Here is a 20,352-nt window from a genome sequence, read left to right as displayed (position 1 = left end):
CTCACTCGTTCTCCCACCTAGTTGTTGCTGGGTTCAGAGCACTACCAGTGACCTGAGGTGAATAAAAATGGAGAGGCAAGAGGGGGGAAAGAGAAAAGGAAGAAAAAAATGCCTTTGGAGAGCAATTCTTGCACTTCAATTCAGAAAGGTGTCGGAGCCCAGATCCTACAGTGTTAAATAATAGAGCACAGTAAGGCTACTGTAGGACCAAGAAAGCTTTTTCAGCCTCAGGATACTCTTGTAGAAGCATACCACAAAACTTGCACAACTATCCTGAAAAGGCCTAGAAAGTGTTTATGCTCAGATATATATGTGTGTGCTACAGCTAAGGGGACATGGCAGCAGCTGTAGGCTGAATCTGAGCTGCAGACCTTAAAAACATATTTGTTCTTTTGGGAAAGAAGAGGAGTATAACATCTCACTATTGGCCATGCTCTCTCCTGACCTATAAACCAGGCAAAACACTCACTCATCAGCAAAGAGGAGTGCACCAGGTAGCAACCTTCCCCATGTGCCAGCTCTCTGTGCTTGGCCCTCAATTCTGCATCCGCACAGGAGCTCTGGATCAAGCTCTAGTAACTGCATAACTCACATTTCCAGAGCAGCTGCATGCTGTATTAGAAAATATTCTTATCCACTTAAAAAGTCTGGCATTTTAATTTCATTATAGATCCCTTTGGCCTTCCATTAACAAATGATTTGTGCAGGGTTACTGAGGGAAAAAATAAAGTGAATTAGAAGCAAACCTCGTTAGCCAGACACTTGAGTTCCAACCCTCCTGGCAAGCCAGCCATTCAGAACACCTCTATTTCTGTTTCCCACACTAAGTCCCAGAGAAGATCCCGTAACTATTTCTTGCTAGCAAGCGGCTTACCAGAGCTCTCCTCCTGAGGTTGTGGAGCAGCTTACCTTCCAAATGACTTGCCAATGGCTGACGGCCGGGCTTCGTAGTAGTACTGCTTGTATTCGTCCATCCACACTTCCGCCGTGCGCTTAGTGTTCCTGCATGGGGACAAGGAGACGCTTTGCTGAGTGCTGCCGAAGAGCCTGCTCTCCAGGAGAGCAAGCACAGGGTTGCCAGCCTGCCAGGAGGGAGTGGGGGACAGTACCAAACATGAAACAAAGCGAGCAGTATGGTCAGATTTAGACTGAATGTATTAACTCTACAAAGTCTTGCACGGATGTTACAGTTCAGAAGATAAAATGAAGAAAAAGAAATTAACAGCCAGAATTCAGCATGATTTCTTTCAAACACGCTCATTCTGCAGAGGTAACTGGACCGACTGTCACCATCACCCTGATCCCCTTCCCCACGTTAGAATAATATTACGGAATAATTCAGCTCAGAAAGCATCTCTAGGTATCACCTAGTCCAACCCTCCCACAGAAAGCAGGACTAGCCTCATGTCTAGCACATGTCTTAGGGCAGTATCCACAAATGGTCACAGTCTCTCCCTGGGGCACTGCTCCCCACCTCCACTGCAAAATGAGGAAAAACAAGCTGCAGGAACACAAACAGAGAAGGGAACAGGTTTTGTGCATAGACTCATCCTACCCTTGAGAACAGATGCTCAACCACAAGCTGTTCTCTGTCATCAGGCAGAAAAACAACAAAGAATTCAGACTTATTTAGACATGCTCAACATCAAGGTGATCTGTCTATTACCACGAACTCCTGAGCACCTACTTGATGTACGTCAGCGCGTTGCCCTCAGGGAAGTCATAGGGATGGCGCTTCCTGAACACGTGTCCCACTCGACTGCAGGGAACAATCTCCAAGCTGCCACCACACATCCACACTCGGAAAGAGAGCTCTGGAAGAAATCCCCAAGAGTTATACAGCTGCAGCCAGGCCATCAGCATTTCCAAGAAGAGCAACCTCAGCAATGTGCCTGAAATCCTTGCCCCTCTGCTCTAGATGTATTTCCAGCAACAGCAAAAACAGGAAAAGTGATGCCATGGTAAGAGTGAAAAAACTCTCCTCCCTTCATTAAAATGGAGGCAACCCCTGTGGCTCAGGGACTCCCTTAACTTTCTCCAGTCCCGTTCCTCTCTTTGGTCCCCAGAGCAATTCAATTAGATACCTTTCCATTTAACCAGATCCTAGTGGATGCTCTCAGGCCTTCAGGACAGCATTCGGCAACAGACTGAGATCACCCCCACGCCCATCTTGTTTTGGACTTCTCTAACTCTCCCACCCAACATGTGGATGGAAGGAAAAAAAGAATTCACTGTGTAAAGCAAATCACGTGAGGAAGAGAAGGGACTTGGGAGACAAAGGAGAAAGAAGAGAACAATATGGGGGCACAGAAAATAAGGCAATGCTTAGGGCCGAGTCCTCTCCCCCATACCTCCAGCTACATCACCTGAGTTACCACCTGAAAGCAGAATACCTTGAACACTGCTTGGACATGATCTGCGGTTGTCCTCTCTACATCACGCAATGTGATAATAGCACAGCTGAGGAGACTGGTACATACACAGGCAAACACATTTCCCTAACCTGGGGCCCAGAACACTCACTGTGCAGACTGAGTACCACAAGCCAAGGAGCCCCTCTACTTTTGCCTCTGGCCTCTCCCAAGCCTCCAGCAATGGCAGTATATCCTGTGTCAACATGTTATACACCTTAAGGTGCTTCATTGCTCTTGTTCTGCTTGGCTATGTCAAAAAAATAAAATAGAAAGAGGACGACTGGTTTGCAGTTTGTCACCTGTTGCCCCTGCTGGGGGAGCTACAGAGAGCAGAAATCAGTCTAATAGCGTGATTATAAATATATGGAGAGAACCCTGTTTCCTGAAGAAATTCAGCTGGTCCTGAAGCTAAATTCAACATTTTCTTAAAGGATTAGAAGAACATGGAGCTTTGATGTGCAGGCACTTATTTGCATCACAGAAGAGAGATGACCTCGCTCAGGCTTATGGGTCTGTCCTCACAAGTTTAATCACTGCCACACCGGAGGGGTTTTCTGCTTGTGTTTCATGTGTCGGTGAGAAGAGAAGAAGTAAGAGGGAAAAGGAAAATTAGCTGGGTAGTTGGTTGGGATTTCTGATCAAGTCCTTACAAAAGGGCTTCAGATTGTGTAGACCGATTACTTCAAAAAAATTACTCACTTGGGATCTCCCTCCAGTAATGCCCGAATTATGGAGCTCTGATGTTTAGAAATTAAAAAAGAAATGATGCATCCACATCTAATGGCTGTTTCAAAGCATGTACACACACTAACACCCTTTTGCTCTTCATCTTTCTCCACAGCTTTCCTCTCCAGCTCCTAGGAAAAGTTGTTTAAATTGTGTAGTGTGTTTCTCACTCGGTTGGTTGGGTGAATAGGGGGGAGAAGTATTTAATCCAGCTTCTAAATAAGTGGACTGTATTTTGTGGCATTTCTTACTAACTCTAGTCTCTCCCTGACCCTTTCCTACAGCTTATTGTTTTTAGTCTCTTTTCAACAGGGAGTTCCAGCTTCAAATAGAGGAAGGGCTCCAATAAAAAAAAAAGGGGGGGGGGGGGGGGGGGGCAAGACATAAATTTCTGTCTGGTGTTGTGTCCAGCTGGCATTTGCTCTCCTGAAATGAGGTTCTGATTCACTCTGGCCTATAACAAAAACAAAATTCTCAATCTAGTAGGTTTAACTTAAAGCAATGTCTATTTCCCAAGAGAGGTATCCTCATGCCGTATTCGTATCTTAGGCACACAGACAGACTTTGCACGACCAGGTTTGCAGATGACAGAATTCTTCAGAAAAGGGGTGAAAGGATGCAGGTTTTTGGCACAGAAAAGAGAATGGAGATCAAGCGTAACTTATTAAGGACTTTCATGCATCCTTTGATGAAAAGCATATGAGAATTTTTTGCTGTATGCTTTCCAGAACCTGGCCTAGTCCATATATGTTTTAAATGATTTAATCACTGTGGCTTTTCCCCATGCAGTGGAAAAAAAAAAGATTTTAACCAGCTTACATCCAGCTGGAAGAATACTCTGGCAGCTGGTAATCACTACCAGAACACTCCTATTTACCTGCTGTGTGCACAGGGCTTGTCCAGCTCTTAAAATACATTCTCTTACTGTTTCCGTGTGGAAAAAAAGTTAAAAAAAAGAAACACTAAAAATGGCCTTTGTGGCCATTCTCACCCACCCAAATTAGTCAGAGCTACTCTCTCACCCCTCCTACAAATAGTGACCTTATCCAACCAGTTCCTTTCCACTCAAAATTGTAACTCGCAGTAAAAAGTTTCAGAACGTTATCAACATTTTCCTTGATCACAGAATTTAATTTTCAATTACGTATGGAAAACATTTTTTCAGGGTATAAATTCACCACTCTAAATACTTTTTGAAGGAAAATGAATACTTCTTGTTGTCAAATACAGGTTGGTTTCTACCCTTCTGCTATGCAACAGCAACAGGCTGAATGTAGAAGCCACTGATTTGAATCATTGCCTCATATTAAGCCAACGAGCTGAACAAACGTTAGCTTTAGAGAAGAAAAGTAGTCTGTCTTGTTTTAAAAATATTTTCCCATTGCTATCATCACACTGGGGCTGTGGCAAGGCATCTCAGGGACGGGCCCCATTACACAGAGCATTGTGCATTTAGCCTTGACTTCTGAAGAGAAGAATCAAGGTGCAGGGTAAGAGACAAGTGATGGGAGACAAATGTACACAGGAACTGCACAAGGCAGAACTGGCAAGCCCCGAACACCTAGCCCAATTCTACACAGCCTGGCCCAGCCACTGTCAGGCTGTACAAGAGCAGTTTGAAGGAGGAGAATGAAGCAATTCTGTGGAGGTTTTTGTCATCTGTATAGGCACGAAGGGCTGTGGGTGTGCAGGTAATTTACTGCCACTTATGGCAGAGAGCTCTGCTGAGCACCAGCTACTAGCATACGCACCAAACAACAATGCTAGGCTCCCTGGCAGGCAGCAGCAGACAATGAAAAGCCTAAATAAATATTCTTTCACTATCTTTGGGGTTTACAGCTTTTACACAGTTGCAGCTGAGAGGCTGGCATGATGGCTAAGCAGCTGACTCTGCAGCTGGAGCAGGGCTAGTGACAGCAAGGAGCTGGGGTTGTCTGTGCAGAGGAGTCAGAGGGACACAGGAAAACAGATACTCATCCCTAGGTAAATGCTCCCTGTTATTTTTGCCTACAACACTTAGCAGACATTACTAGCACTGCTAGTTGAACAACTCTTTTTAATATCATGAATATCACAATATTGAAGCAAGACCTCAGCAAACTGAGAGCATAAGCATGAATTATTAGTATCTTGTTTTTAAAAATTGGTACCTTGATATTTTGTTACTAGACAAAAATATTATTTCTTGGTTTCAGACAGCATTTCAGAAAATGGCACCTCTCCCAGCTGTGTTCAGAGAAACAAAAGTTTCTTCTTACTATTTCGTTCTTCCTAATTGGCCCTTCAGGTGCTAGAAAATGCCATATAAATTCTTCTTTAAAGGGATTTATTTACAAATCTGTGATATTTATGGAAGCTGTAGAAACAGAATATGTTTTTTTGCCAGTGTAAGCAAGAGAAAAGTCAATTTGACTGAAGAACAGAGGAAAGCTTTTGTCACGTCTGCTCCACCTACATCATTTCTAAATGAATGCCCCAAATACTTGAGGTCTCCCTGAACGTCTTTTCAATGTCGTTCTTCCTTTTGTCACTAATCCCCAGTGACAGTGTAGCATTCCTTCACATGGGGCAGAGAAAGAGAGATCCCTGGAATAGCTGTGCCGCCATTAGGTGCAAGGAGATGGGTTTCAGCACCACATCCTGAGGTAACTGCCCTTGAATAGAGAGTTCACCCTGGGCCTGTGAATTCCTCAGATGTTTATGACGCTCTAGTTTGCTTCTAAATGTTTTCATTCTGAGTGTATTTATACACAAATTTCACTTACAAAGAGGCTTATTTTATTAGGAAAAACATTCTGCAGAGCTATGAAGCTGGGAGAGTAACTCAGACTTCTCTAGGAAGGAAGAACAGTTATAGGAAGAGAATCTCAGAGTGACTGTCCCTTGCAGAGTTGGGTCGACACAGACCGTCATGTGAAGGAGGACTGGAGAAGTATTCTCCAAAAGCAAGCAACAATTTAAATATCAGGACTTTTGTTTTGTTTTGTTTTTTACTTATTCGTACCATAGAAGTACATAAGTATAGTATAGTGCATCTGCATGAAAGACAGTGATAGTCCGGACCTCAAAGAGCCTCCATTTACTTTGCACAAAGATACAGATACAATTCTGACCAACATGGGGATTACCTGACCATGTCCGTAGCCTTACATCAACATGCAGATCAGTCCCTTGAAAGAAGAGTTCAGCTAGGTGACGAACACTGCAGAGTGGTTCTTAGTTAGTATCATTCACCTGAAACACCCTAAGCTTACCAAAATTTTCTCCTCCCCATATGTCCATTTGAGTGTCATATTTTCCCAGGTGGTTAAACCAGGACTTGTCAATCACAAAGATGCCTCCGGCTATGACAGGGGTTCTGGAAAAGAAAACACAAGCCCACACTAAATAATCACAAGTACAAGTGCATGCAACACCACCATCATCACCATCTACATTTTAGAGAAGAGACAATTTGTTCAGACCCAACAAATCCTATCTATCCAAAACAAGAAAATAGTCGAGCTGGGGCATGAACAGGAGACTTCTGAGATGCCCCTCACTAGTTCCTCCTCCTTTTTCAGATGGTGCTGCAAGGACTACTTGAAAAATGCTGTCTTTTGTACTTACACAAATATGTGCAGTGTGAAGGAATGACAAGGGTATTGTCTGATGACTGTGTTCACCAGCCAGACATGGTGTGAGGGGCCTTGCTGCATGTACTGCTCTGCAATCAGTAAATTGGCTGCTTCCTGAGTGCAAAACAGAGGCTCACAAATTATGCAAAGGAATTGAATGATACTTTTATGCTACAAACAGCAAGCTGTCTACCTATACAGATAAGCACTGACTTTTTATATCAGGATTTGTCACACTCTACATTCCTGAGAACCCTGTACACAGCAGCAAGGCTGGCAATAAATTGCTCCAGCCAACACAATCTATTTTGTCCATGGACACACTTATTTAGGAGAGGAGGTTAATTCTATGCCCAAATTACTAGGTGAGATTCAGCTCCCAGGTCTGCTTTACACTTCCCAAGGTGACTGTTTAGCTGCTTCATTCCTTAATTCCTTAATTCCACCTGGAAGACAGAGGTAATTAAAAAAAAGGGATTTCTGAGGCATTCAGAGTGTTGAGTGAGGGAGATCACAAAAACAAACATATAGAACAAGAATAGGTAGCTTGCAGAGATGGCAAGAATACAAGCCTGTGACAGTATATAATTACTATTCTTATATTCATGGAACAATACTCTCAGGATTAGTGTACCAATGCATTGCAAGATTTCTTCAGAACTAACATGATTTTTAGAGAGCAAGACAAGGGAACAGCATGGAGCTGCATCAGGGGAGGTTCAGGCTGAGTATTAGGAAAAGGTTCTTCATGAAGAGGGCGGTCAGCCACTGGACCAGGCTCCCCAGGGAAGTGGTCACGGCAGCAAGCATGCCAGAGTTCAAGAAACATTTAGACAATGCTCTCTGATATATGGTCTGATTTTTGGGTGGTCCTGTGGGGAGCCAGGAGTTGGACTTGATGATCTTTGTGGGTCCCCTCAACTCAGGATATTCTATGATTCTGGGATTTTGTCATTATTGAGTGAACATTGTGGTATCTTGTCCTCAGCAAGGCAATCCCTGTGCCTTAAAGGGAAGGTTTGCCATAAAGGGAATTGCTTGTCATGAAGGTGAAGGCTTATAAAGGCATTTAGAGGATTGCACACAGTCCATCACAGACAGCTACCTTATAGACTGAGTTGGGTCTGTCCGGGACATCTTCTGCTCTATAGGAATCTGCTCCCACTTAAAGTGAAGGCTCCAGTCAAACCCTGTGAAGAAAAGAAACACACCAGATAGGTTTTGTTCTTGGTTTTCTACTAGCTTTAGTGATAGCCTCCACCCTTACATCACAAGCTACCCTCCTTTCCTTCCCTGACCTCCCTTTTCTGTCTACCCAAAATAGTAAGAGTCTACCTTAATGTAGCTAAGAAGCTGACAATTTACTGTCTTGGCGTCCTCATCCCTTAGCAGTACAGGTCTCTGCTCAGTTCCACTCTACATTTTCAGGAGAGTACTGTCATTGTGAGATATACTAATCAGTGCTGCTGCATTTTGGCCAGTTTGTTTTACACTTCCCTGCGTACCAGAGTTATGAGGCTTTAATCAAAGCACTTTGTGGGGTGGAACACGACGCATTGTGAAAACAAAGGCTTGCAGATCATTTTAACCATTTTCCCCTCTGAGCCTACCATTTATTTACAGTTGGCCTGTGGTGGAGAGCTGAGCACACCAGTCACAACACTATACCACTGTTAAGGTTAGCCACATAGGAACAAAGCCTGGACACTTGTGCTAATAAAGAGTTTTATCTCCTCTTCCTTACTCTAGTGGCTCTCTCCCAAGGAGCAGATTGCATCATGCAGAAACAGCCCTGGACGCTAAAAGGACCACAAGTAGCACAAGAAGAGTGAAGAGTTTGTAGGGGTGGCTTTCACCGATCTTCTTTCCTATTACCTTCCTTCCTTACCAGAACCCATAAAGAGTGATCTCCTTGGTTTATGAACATAAAAACAGAGCTCAGAAGAAGAGTGCTTCATGCCTGGCTGCTCAGTCTGAGTGCCACAGCCTAAAAATCCTGCTGTTCACTTGCAGGAGGTAAAGTGGCCAGAGGATATGGTGATATGTGTTAACCAGTTAACTAAGCCCTGATACTGCAAGATACAATGACACTGATGTAAGCTCAAGAAAAAAACAGTATTTGGGCTTTAATTCAACTCTGCAAAAGATCTGACTTAGCAAGTTGCAGGAAAATGAGGACAGAGAACCCATCAGGAAAGAGCCTCACTATTTTCTTGTAAAGCTGAAGAGAACAACAATTATTTTTCATGCACCATCCCTCAGGCCAAGCTTACACAAGCCGTTCATTATACCCACCTCCCCGCAGATCTGCTGATGCTGCCAGGTAGGCAAAATTATCCAGGCTGATAACATCAATGATTGGACTCACCACTCGGGTATAATCCTGAAGGAGATAGAGAAAGGGGAAAAAAACAGTCAGGCTCTTCTTGAGGGTCTGGTAAAACTGCCAGAGATCATAAAAAACTCAAAGCTGCACATGTAACATGCAAATTTTTGTTTGGCTTCTCCAGCATAGTTCTGACAGCTGGGCAAGTGATGGATGTACACAACATCCAAACAAGGAGATGGTGGGTATTAGCCGAGTGTACACCATGGAAATGGGGAATGAAGCGTGGGACCCCGATACCCAGAAGTGCTGCTAAGAAATAGCTATTTTCTGCCCAAGTCACAGGATGTGAATCACTGTCCCTAAGGTTTTGTGCTCATTTTTGATATCTATTGACAGCATGCTTCCTGCTCAGCCATCCTTGAATTAACTCATTGCCATCAGCCCAGAAACAATCAACCCACAAAAAAAACATCTCCCTAACAAGTGTTATGAATCAAGGCTCCATAATTAAGAATTGTAGTGCCAAATGAAAAAAAAATGTAATATTAAGGAACTGGGGATACTTTACTGGCCTTGAGATGTATAGATGTTTACAGTCTTATTTTGCAATCCTTTTAGTAAATGGAACTTGAGATTATAACAAGTTTTCATCATGAGACAGAGCATTAAAGACAGCTTTGTGATAGCTGAAATCTATGATGAAACAGAGAGCTGGCAACTCCAGAAACATCATCTGGTTATCGGGCACCTGCCAACCTCCCCAGCCTTCATACCAAACCTCCATTTTGTGCCTTGAAATAGCTCCTCCTGCTGTGGCCTGGCTGGCCAGCATGGCACAGCCTAAGCAAGAGCCTATTGTTCATGCATATCCCCTTAGTGCTGTGACAGCTGCACAGAGAGTACGTAGGCAGTGCCTGAGCTCGATGCTCCAGCCACTGCTCCAACCAGCCAGCTCTAGGACCGGGTAGGGTAAGACTGAAATCCAAACCTGGACCCACACCAGGAATGTATGAAGTAGGTCTGCAACAGGCTGACTTGAAATCTGCTCAGTAAATAACGCTGGAGTTCGCACCCTACCACTTGCAACTTAGATCCTTCCCTGAGGAAGAGAGTAAGGTTCTTGCTGCTTAGGAACCCCATACTGCTGTAGCTTGACTTAAACAGAATTAGTAAAGTAAATATTTATGGGCTTCCAAGATGGAGGATTTATTGAGCATGACTAAAAAGCAGAATCTTTTAAGTCATTGGCCCTGAAATTTCACCTTCTTCCACTGTAAGCCAGACATGGATACAAGTCAGCAATGCAATCAGGGTGACAGTTGCTAATATTCCTGTCTCGTTTTCACTCTTCCAGACTCATGACAATCCTTTCCCAAGTGAGCCAACAAAAGGACATCCCTGCACTCACAGGCAGCTCCTCCGTGCTGGGAAGCTCCCGTCACTCAGCACCTCCTGCCTGGTCACATCGGCAGGAGAATGTATGAAGGCCATCAGGGATCTGTTGCGCATCTAGCTCAGGCTGTACCTTCCTCTGTAACAGCCTGCCTGAAAAGAGGACTACCTGGGAAGGCTCTGTCCTTGCTGACGCTGTTCACAGCACACAAGGGCACAGGATTCATCAGCACAAGGCAGGCCAGCCCCAGCTAGCCCAGAGTGGGAGATGGTGCTCACCTCTTTCACTCTCTGAAGCATTGGCTGCAGCCACTCGCTGTTGACTTCACAGTGACTGTCCAAGAAGGTGAGGATGTCGGCGGTGGCCACTTCAGCTCCTCGCACCCGAGAGCGAATCAGCCCTGCGATGAGGAAAGGACGGCACAGGAGCCAGAAGGTTAAGGAGGGAAACAGCTGAGCCTCCTTCAGAAAATAAACTAACTGTGTGGCCATAGCATGAGAAGACCAGATGATTCTCCGCTATCACACCTCTGTCAGGAGCAGAAAGCAGCTACAGCAGGGCATCCGCTGAGGGCCACACCACAATGTGAGCCCTCCCAGCACACAAAGAATGACCTAATCTGCCACTTCTGTCCATTCCACTGAACTTTCATCTGGTTCCTGCCTTGATGACAGTCCCCTTCCCCTCCAGCCCTTCCCACACATACCTTGCTGCTGCCTGGGCCACACCTGCCCGGTGTCTCTCCCCTCAGAGCACCCCGCTGCCTCTCTTACCACTTAAACAGGAACCAGCTCTACTCTCTTGCTGCCTTTCTTCCTTCTTATCTACTCCCTTTTCTCCTTTATTCTGCCCCGTGGTCAGAGGTGTCCGTCTGGCTCTCAGACATCTCCATACTTTCCTACAGACCATCCCACTACCTGGGATGACTTTCATGAATGGAACAGTGACTCCTGTCTCTCATTTCAGACCCTTGCTCCAGGCCTGCTGTGCACTGACAGCTTTAGAAACCACCCAGAACATTTGAGTCAAACTAGAGAGCAGCTGGGTAAGTCAGTATTACTATTTATGCACAAAGGAGATAACAATTTTTTCCTTAATTGTATTTATTTATGATAATATAATTGTTTTTCCCTTTCCCACATCTCCTAAATGGCTTGTTACCTTGCACTCTGAGTTTAAAAAGACAGATCTTCCATCTGCACCTATACTCATAAAGATCTTAAAATGTGGTCCTTGTTTTAGCCAGGACCTCTGGATACCACTTGTCATTATTTAAACTATAAAACGAGAGCCTTAGAGTTGATAAGACAGGTTCTCTGTCCACAGACCTACAACATTAGGACACCAAACCCTTATATCGAAAAAACAAAACAAAACAGAACAAAAAAACTGTAATGGTAAGAAACAACACATATGCAGCTGACAGGCAAACAGGGCCACGTGGGAAAATCCACTAAAACTTTGCACCTACGAAGTTTCCACACTCACCTTCTCGACGAGTGTTTCGTAGACACTTGACCTTCGGGATCTTGGTAAGGAGCTGGCAGTCCTCAGCTTAAGGAAAGCAAAAAAACATTTGGCACACATGCATGAATTACTTGGCTTCAACAGAGAGCTCCAATTAACTATTCTCCTGCATCTCCATGGGAGGGGAATTTCTGTTTTCACTTGGTATCACATTAAGCAGCCTGATGGCCTTAGTTCTCTTGTCTAAAGGGTACAGAAAAGAGCGCTGCTTGCCTGCTGTCCACCTCAGACAGCTGAAGCTTTGCGTGCTGGTATTCCAATGGGCCAGACCGTCGCCCTCCTACAACTCAGCATTTCACAAGAATGACAGGGCATATGCTAGCAATGTGGCACTGAGAGATGATAAAACTGAGGGGCTGTAGGGAGCCTGGGCTGTAAATTGCAGAAGTGCCAAGTAAAAGAGAGGCCTGTCATATAAAGTGATCTCATCCATTCTCTTTGCCTTCAGCGGCTCATCTGGGCATTTCCCAACATTTATTCTCAAGGCAGTTTCTGCTTGATTTTATTTAATGTAAGTCACAGGGATCTGACCTGCTTCCTTGGAGATGCTATTAGATTAATACACGGGTGCCTAACTGAGGGCTTTGCTGGCAGCTTGCCAGAATCTCGTGCCATCCCTCATTTCCCCTGCCCAGGGAACATGATGGAGAGCAGCAGCTACCATGTCCAGCCCAGCCATAGCAAAGCACCAGGTCATGCAAGTTCCCAAGACTGCACGGGCTTTGCAGGATGCCATGGGCTACACTGCCTGAGAACTGCACTCTCTCTACTCCTGCCCTACCAGGAGTCACAGTAATAACAATTTCTAACACACTTTTTTTCCCTTGCTTCACCAAGCCCTCATCGCTTTCCATGTTTATTTCACACTCCTTTTCATGTCTTACATCCCCCCTTGCCCATTTTCATCCTCCCACAGACTCAGCACTCTGGGGAGAACACAAAAGCTGTCATCCAAAGTGCATCTCTTGGCACAGTCCTGCAGGAGCATTTCCACTCTCAAGGACACATGCGATCTGAAATACTGCTCTTGTGTGGGCACTTTGGCAGCTGCTGCACCATCCAAGTAAAGTGGCAGGTGCTCTCAAAGTCTACTGAGATTTTGCTGGACAGCTGCTACAACAGAAAGCATCACTCATCTTGGCTAAGTCACCATTTCAAGTAAGTACAAGAACCTTTATCTAGTCACTCACTCTCCAGGAGTGGAGCACATCACTCTAACAAGTTGCCAGCACTGGCAGACTCTCTGTATTTTTGCAGAAACTGAGGTAGATACTAAAGCAAAGAGTCATCAAACAGGTACTAAAGTGTCCCTATGGAGGTGCCTCAGTGGAGTAGCTGTATGACCACAGATATCTGTCTGCCAGCGAGAAAAATAAGAACTGTCCTAGGATGGGGCTTTTTGATTTTTTTTTTCCACTTAGGAACCTAAATGGGAATTTCTGGCTGAGCCCTGTGCAGTACTGGTGCCAGAGATCCATCGGCATTGATCTGGAACACTTTGGCCACTGAGGTTATGCTGGAATTTTCAGGTGCTGAATGTGACACACTTAGGACTGTTTAGAGGTGCTCAGAAACACCCAACCCCAACAGCTGGATGCAGCTCAGTCCCTATCTAAATCAGACTGAGGCTTTCGGAGTCTTAAACCCCCAACCTCAGCATTCAACTTAAAAAGGAAAAAAAATAAAAGTTACTTAGTATTTAGCTGCAAAATCAAAAGAGCAACGCTTCCATATCTCAGCAGGCCGAGGCAGGCTTTCCTAGCTACCTGTACTGGACAAAAAAAGCAGGAAGCTCTGGCCTCTGCCATGCACGTGCTTAAACCAAATACAAAGACCACCTCCCTTGTGCTCTTCTCTTGCACACAGACATGATGGAATCTCTGGGAGAGAGGGGGACTAAATAGAGCAAACAAAAATATGGGAAACATGGGGGAAAAAAACAAGTGCAAGGGAAATGGGTCCATACTTACGATCTGAGCTGAAGTCATCTACCAAAATGATCTCCTGGATGAGGCTGGGAGGGGTGCGGTTCAGGACGCTACAGGGATCCAGAGAGGAAAAAGACAATCTCCGTGAGTCGCCAAAATAATGACAATGGCAGGGCTGACACAAGTCTGCTGTACCATGCATTACAGCAGGAATAACAAACGCCAATGGAAGAGGTAACCATGTGCTTGTACCCCTTTTGGTTGTTACTTGTCTTTCTTTCAAAACAGCCATGACACCTGCTGAGACACACCTTTCCTTGGGCTGGCTTCCACTGTGCCTTGCAACGCCACCAGAAATGCAGTGAGTTTGTGTCTGCAGGACGCTGAGGCTTTTGCACACAAGGAAAGGTGGTAAGACCTTCCACCCTCTACAGAGGTTGATATACTGCAGTACTCTGGAGTTACTTTTTGTCTTTTTCGTTTGTTTTAAACGCTTGAACTAATTTTTTATGACCTTCTTCAAATCCCTCCCTTGGCTTTACAACCACACTGCATACTCCTTCTTCGAGCCTCCTTCAGCAAATGTGCAGGCAGGTCCTCACTGCCTCCAATAAGACTGCCCATATGCTGAAAGCCCCTCACACTTGGGCACCCCAGTGAAGAGGACAGTTATGCAAACTTCAGCATTAAAAATCAGAGGTCAACACTGTCCTCATGGTTCTAGCAACCCATCTCATTCCAGTGGGAGTTACTCTTCTGATTTTGAGTGATTTGGGGGAAAGTGTTGATTAAGTACTTTCGGTTTTCTTTTTCCTTTTTTTTTTTGGCTTTTTTTGTTGTTCTATACAAGAAACACAACAAGCATAATCTCATACTCCTGGGAATGGCCCACTAAGGCCGTAGAGAAAGAAGTTACTGTCTTGCTAAGTAGCAACAATGATGGCTTTGCATACAGAGCCAAAGTTTCCTTAGTTTTCTGCTGTCTCACACTGCAAAATCCTGACTGCTCTGCTGTTCAGTATCACATCCCACTCTATTTCAGATGTATGCTGCTTCATACGTCTCAAGAGTATTTGTATTTTGAGCTTATATGTCCCTGGATGCCTGAGCTTGCATTTTTCAAAGCTGAACCTCGTTTGCTGTTCTTGGCTCTTACTTCTCTGGATCCTTTAGCATTGCATAGCGAGGTGGGAGGTGGGAGATGTTCCTCTTTGCATTTATGACTGCAGCTTCTCCCAGCACAGCCATTATCTGCATATTTTACAGACAAGGTTGCCCTGTCCTGAAATACTTGTCCATGCAAACTCAATGCAAAGCATTAGCAATCCAGACTGGCTGGATACTGCAGCATAACAGCTGTAAAATGGTATTCTAATTCTTCTCCCACTACCTCGACTGCTAGCGCTGCTCACATTTTCTCCACAAGTTTCAGGTCTTCCAAGTTAACATAACTGGCAAAAAAGCCAATACTTTGTTCTCCCTTCCTCAGTTGCCCACTGATCCCCCAGCAGAGGAATCGTTCTTGAAGAGTTCACAGCTTCCTGTTCAATGTCTAGTTTTGCTCTCAGCTCTGCAATAATTTGCTGTGGATCTTTGGGAAAGGTACTTTATCTTCTTTGCGCTTCATCCCGCCTGTTTTTTAACAACAAACACAGTAATCCTACTATTTCCCTTCAGTGAGGTGCCGAGACTGGCATGACAATCAATTACTCTTGGGAACAAAGTGTATTATTAGGATTCCAAAATCCAAATGACAGTTGCCTTTTACCGTGGAAACACAGACTTTTGCCTCATCTCAAAGATACCTTACCACCTTTGTCTTTCCTCACAGCTTTGTTGTTCTTTCAGTATCAGTGTCCTTACTCTGTCCTGCGACACCAAATCAGCAACTGGCAATAGTTTTTTTCTCTGCTGATCTGTCCATCCCTCATCAGTTCACAGATACTCTTGTTTATTCCAGATGTTAGCAGAGAACCATCTCTTTTTTATTGTGCTCTAAAATTGTCTCCTCTTTTGCCATTATTTAAATTGTCATCATAACAAGTTACAATACGAAACACTCTAGCATTGCAACAGCGTCCTTTCTGCATAATTTATACAGGCTGCCTGCATAGGCACTGAACCACCAACAGTTGTTCAAGCCCCTTGACTTAAAGCCTGACCATTCACCTTTGCATTTACACAGACAAACAGTAGCTGCAATACAGACTGAAATCAGAAATAAACAGAAAGAAAGGGCAGTTGATCTTCCCTTCTACAAAAATCATCACTGCAACACACGTGATGGTATCACTTAACAACTAATCAGGCAGAGACACCAATTATTCAAAATGGCTTTTGAGTGACAGTTATTTCCAAGAAGAACAGGATGCCAGGCAAGTAACTGGTTTGCAAGTGACAGCTACAGCCTGCCAAGGAAGAGATCAAGCAGGCATGCAGCTCTTGATGGACTTGCAGCACTGGCAGGACCAAGGATGCCAGCCATTTGTTATGGAACATTCACAGGTCCTGGTGGATAGCCCATTTCCCATTTTCTTCCCTACACACCTTCTTAGTCACTTGCTGGATATTTTTAAACAGTTTTCTTCCTCTACACTGAAAACTAACCAAAGTTCATCTGAAGGGCTCTCTGCATGGGACCAGTGGGATTTAGAGCAGCATGGCCTATTCATGCATGGGCCTGGTCTCTATGGCATCCATTTTTCAAGGCCTTTGCTGGGGGCTCTGGGTTGCAGAAGACCACATCCGAGAGACTGGTGAGACCACTTCTTAAGTGCTATGTCCAGTTCTGGGCTTCGCAGCACAAGAAAAACAAGGACGTGCTGAAGCAGGTCTAGTGAAGGACCAGTAAGGTGATTTAAGGACTGGAGCATCATATGTATGAAGTGGGGCTGAAAGAACTGGGATCGTTTAGCCTTGAAAAGAGAAGGCTCAGAGATGTTGCAGTGCCTCGGCCCTTGGAGATATTCAAAACTGACTGGACACAGACGTGAGCAACCTACTCAAGCTGATCCTGCTTGGAGCAAGCCTGGCCTGCTAATGCATTGGCAATGCTCATCTGCTCATTAGTACATATCACCCCCATAGGACCTGGATATCAGTTTCTCTCTTTATGGGTTACTGCTGTTCTGAATGTCATCCTCTCTACATTTTAATTATCATAGCATCTGGCTATTTGATTGACTGCCTTGAGATCTTTCTTAAGGATCACACTACTACAGCTTCTGAGCACCTAGCCATTTATTGTCTGACCTATGATGTAATCAGCAGAAATCTCCTGCTGTTGCCCTAGCAGCACTGTAGTTCCAAACAAATCTGCTCATTTTCTGAACAGTGGCTCCGCAGAACTAATTTTATGGTTCAAGAGAAAAGGAAATGGTAAGAGGTAAAAAGGCAGAATGTGTTAATGCAATATATGCAGGCCTCTGGAAACACAGCAGCACCAAACCTGGCAGACAGAAACCCAGCCTTCTAGCCATGAGGCTGACTTGAACAAGCCTGTTATTTATTCACAAAGCACATTCCTCTAAGCCCACAGGACCTGACAAGAGAAGTTATGATGATGAATAATGCATTCCTGCTAGTGATACTATGAGTTCAACCTTCTACCTGGACAATTCACTCTCCTTTCAGCCTTCACAAGCTGTTCCTGGACCTGCTTGCAGGCTTCAGGGACCATTTGTGCAAATGCTTGATAAGTCAGAGGGCAAAGGGCATATTTTATGTAAAAATAAAAAGGAAAAGAGCCTCCCCAGGTTCTGCAGGGGTGATGGGGAGGGGAAGGAGCAGCTGTAGCATTGCTCTGTGGTGCAGATAACTGCATGGTCCCATCTGCTTGGGGATGCTGCCAAGCCCTATGTCACCTACTTAAGTGGTCAGATTTGGCCACTTCTGATACTCAGATATCAAGAGCCACTAGTACAAAATAGGCAAACCTTGCTTGCCTAACCACTGCAAATGTCTACACCCACCAGTGGTGGCCTTCCAGGCACCGTGGTTTGGGCACAGCACCCCGTGCTGAACTCACCTCTTCACCGTACGGAGCAGGGTGGAGCGGGCCTCGTTGTGGAAGGTGATGATGAGGCTGGTAGCTGGCAGGTCTGGATCATAGCGTACAGAGGTGCATCTGCAACATGAAAGAGAAGAAGTGTGAGCCAAACATCATCTACCAGCAGCTGCTGGGGCAATGCATCTAGAATTTCTAGAAGATAAGAGAATAATATGCTAAAACCAGAAACAGCACAGTGGAGATGCAGCAAGGGGAGCTCAGCAGCCCCTGTACCAGGGTCAGAAGAGCTTAACAAGAGCTGAGCCTGTTCAAAGGCAAAGTTTTGAGGCCCTGGTACCTAAACTCATAATGCTGCATGCTGAAGAGAGCACATGGCTTTCATACGGAACAAATGTTCAGTAACATGGATTCCAGCCCGAGGATTCACCTGTGTTTCATGTAACCTCTTGTTTCTTCATGCACGGGACATGCACATGCTAAGGATGCATGGAGATGGTAGATCCACACATCAATTTGAATTATTTGGACATTTCCCCCCTCATTTATAGGAGGGGAAAACACTGCCTAGTACTGTGATCTGCACCAGAGAGCTGCTGAGGTTCAGCAGCTTCTCTTTTGAACACTAGTACTGCAGCTGGCAAGGGAAAATAATTCCTCTTATCTTCTTATCCGACTTTGTAATGTTAGGTATGTATATTCACTCACATACTCAGAACGAAGAATTAACTCAGAATCAGCTTGCACCAGGGCTGCTTATACCCTGTGGACAACAAAGGCTCTTGGAGGAGAACAACTCACAAATATGAATCCTGGATCCAATTCCGGCAGGTATTAGAAATAGCAGATTTGGGCTGATCTGCTCCTCCAGAATGCTGCCACCTTAACTTCCAGCCAATATCAAGCAGCAGTCAGTCTGCACTAATTTCCTGCCTGGCAAAGAACCTACCCCTGAAACTGTGGCCTGGTGTTCTTAACTACTTAAGACCAAGCTTAGACTGAATACATCGCTAGAAGGAATATAATTCATTTCTTATAGCCACTACTTGTACTCCTACATTTAGTTACTATTTTTTCATGGCTATTACAAAATTGTTAACTATTTTTATCACTACATTCAATCCTACTGGTTTACAACTATTCTAAATCACTACTATTTTTCATTGCAATATTTTATTAAGATGACTACTTCTTACAGCAATTTTCAAACATATAAAGAAGCTTTGAAAAGACTAAAGTGAAAAACATGCGATCAGACAGGAGACATACCACACTTATTACTGTTTCAAAATAGATCCATGAAGTAATGAATGTAAAATGTATTAAGTCATCAGGAAGTGGAAAAACAAAAGAGACAGGTGTGTGTGTTACTTGAGAGAGACCTTCTAAGATCTCAGCATTATTGCAGCATCTCAGAGGACAAGGATAAAGTTTGTGCTTGAAAGCTGGGTCTCCCTTTGCTTTGGATCAGGAAACAGCTACATGCTAGGTTAGAAGCAGCTCGTGGGATGTGGACTCAAGTACGCCCAACCTCTGCCTGGGTGCCTGAGGAAAAAATAATGTGGTAGTGACCTGCTGACCCCTTGACTCCTTAACCTGAGGCTAGAGCCATTTGTGACACAAGGAAAGGCTTTCTCAAACCACATCCAACTTGTATCAGCTGAAAAAAGTCCTCATCCTAAGTTGCCATCACATCAACCATTCCAATGTTGTTACAATGTAAGGTACTCAAAAACTCCCTCATTTCCAAACTGACCTCCCTGCAAAAAAGAGGAACATGGTAATAGGTTTATCTGCCCTGATTATACACTGCTTAGGGACTCCCCGTTGCTTAAGGGAATGTTTGCAAAGCTGGGGCCTGAAGCGGCCATACGTTTCCATGGAATAGCATATATGTCTGTCTGCAGACTGAAGTGCACAGACACGGCTTTTCACAAAAAGCATGCTCTGCATGATACCACAGATCATAGATCAAAATAAATAATTCCTCTTTGAAGGAAGCTGTTTTTAGGCCAGAACATGACAGCAGATTAACAGAAAACAGCAGTTCTGCATGGCAGGGAGATCTGTCAGCAAGGGAGGACATGCACCGCTGCCTCTGAGTCACTAGCAAGCCAATCCCTAGCACTATGTCAGGGAATGGGACCACAAGACTTTCATCTCACAACCGAGGTTCCAACCGCTTACATTCACAAAGCACCCTGATGGCTGTCAGTGCTGGCAAACTCACAAAGCTCCGTTTCTCCTGACATCCCTTTCGCAGTTTCAGTCAAACTGGATGCCTGGTTTCCCTTCCCCAGAAGCTAAGAGGTGTTGCTTTGCAACACTGGGTCTAGGTTCCAGCCCAGACAGACCATCATCTCAGGCATGGTTACTCTGCTTCTATTTTTTCTTCTTTGAAGTAGGCTGTTC

The 20,352-nt window shown here is 44.6% G+C and overlaps 1 protein-coding gene across 5 annotated transcripts in view; it reads right to left on the bottom strand.

The window, feature by feature from the left end:
* Positions 1-20,352, bottom strand: part of GALNT16 (polypeptide N-acetylgalactosaminyltransferase 16) — a 67,821-nt gene that overhangs the window by 13,901 nt on the left and 33,568 nt on the right. For all 5 annotated transcript variants that reach the window (XM_080595400.1, XM_080595404.1, XM_080595403.1 and 2 more), the window contains exons 3-11: positions 17,962-18,060; positions 13,977-14,044; positions 11,968-12,033; positions 10,758-10,879; positions 9,053-9,140; positions 7,863-7,947; positions 6,395-6,498; positions 1,688-1,814; positions 910-1,002 (exon numbers count right to left, since the gene is read on the bottom strand). In XM_080595400.1, the coding sequence (XP_080451526.1) occupies positions 910-1,002; positions 1,688-1,814; positions 6,395-6,498; positions 7,863-7,947; positions 9,053-9,140; positions 10,758-10,879; positions 11,968-12,033; positions 13,977-14,044; positions 17,962-18,060 (852 nt within the window). The remainder of the gene's footprint in view (positions 1-909; positions 1,003-1,687; positions 1,815-6,394; positions 6,499-7,862; positions 7,948-9,052; positions 9,141-10,757; positions 10,880-11,967; positions 12,034-13,976; positions 14,045-17,961; positions 18,061-20,352) is intronic.

This window comes from Anser brachyrhynchus (assembly GCF_964034855.1).
Source record: "Anser brachyrhynchus genome assembly, chromosome: 5".
Lineage (NCBI taxonomy): Eukaryota > Metazoa > Chordata > Aves > Anseriformes > Anatidae > Anser > Anser brachyrhynchus.
The sequence above is the reverse complement of the archived record's forward strand: the minus strand, read 5'-3'. Positions and strand labels throughout refer to the sequence as shown.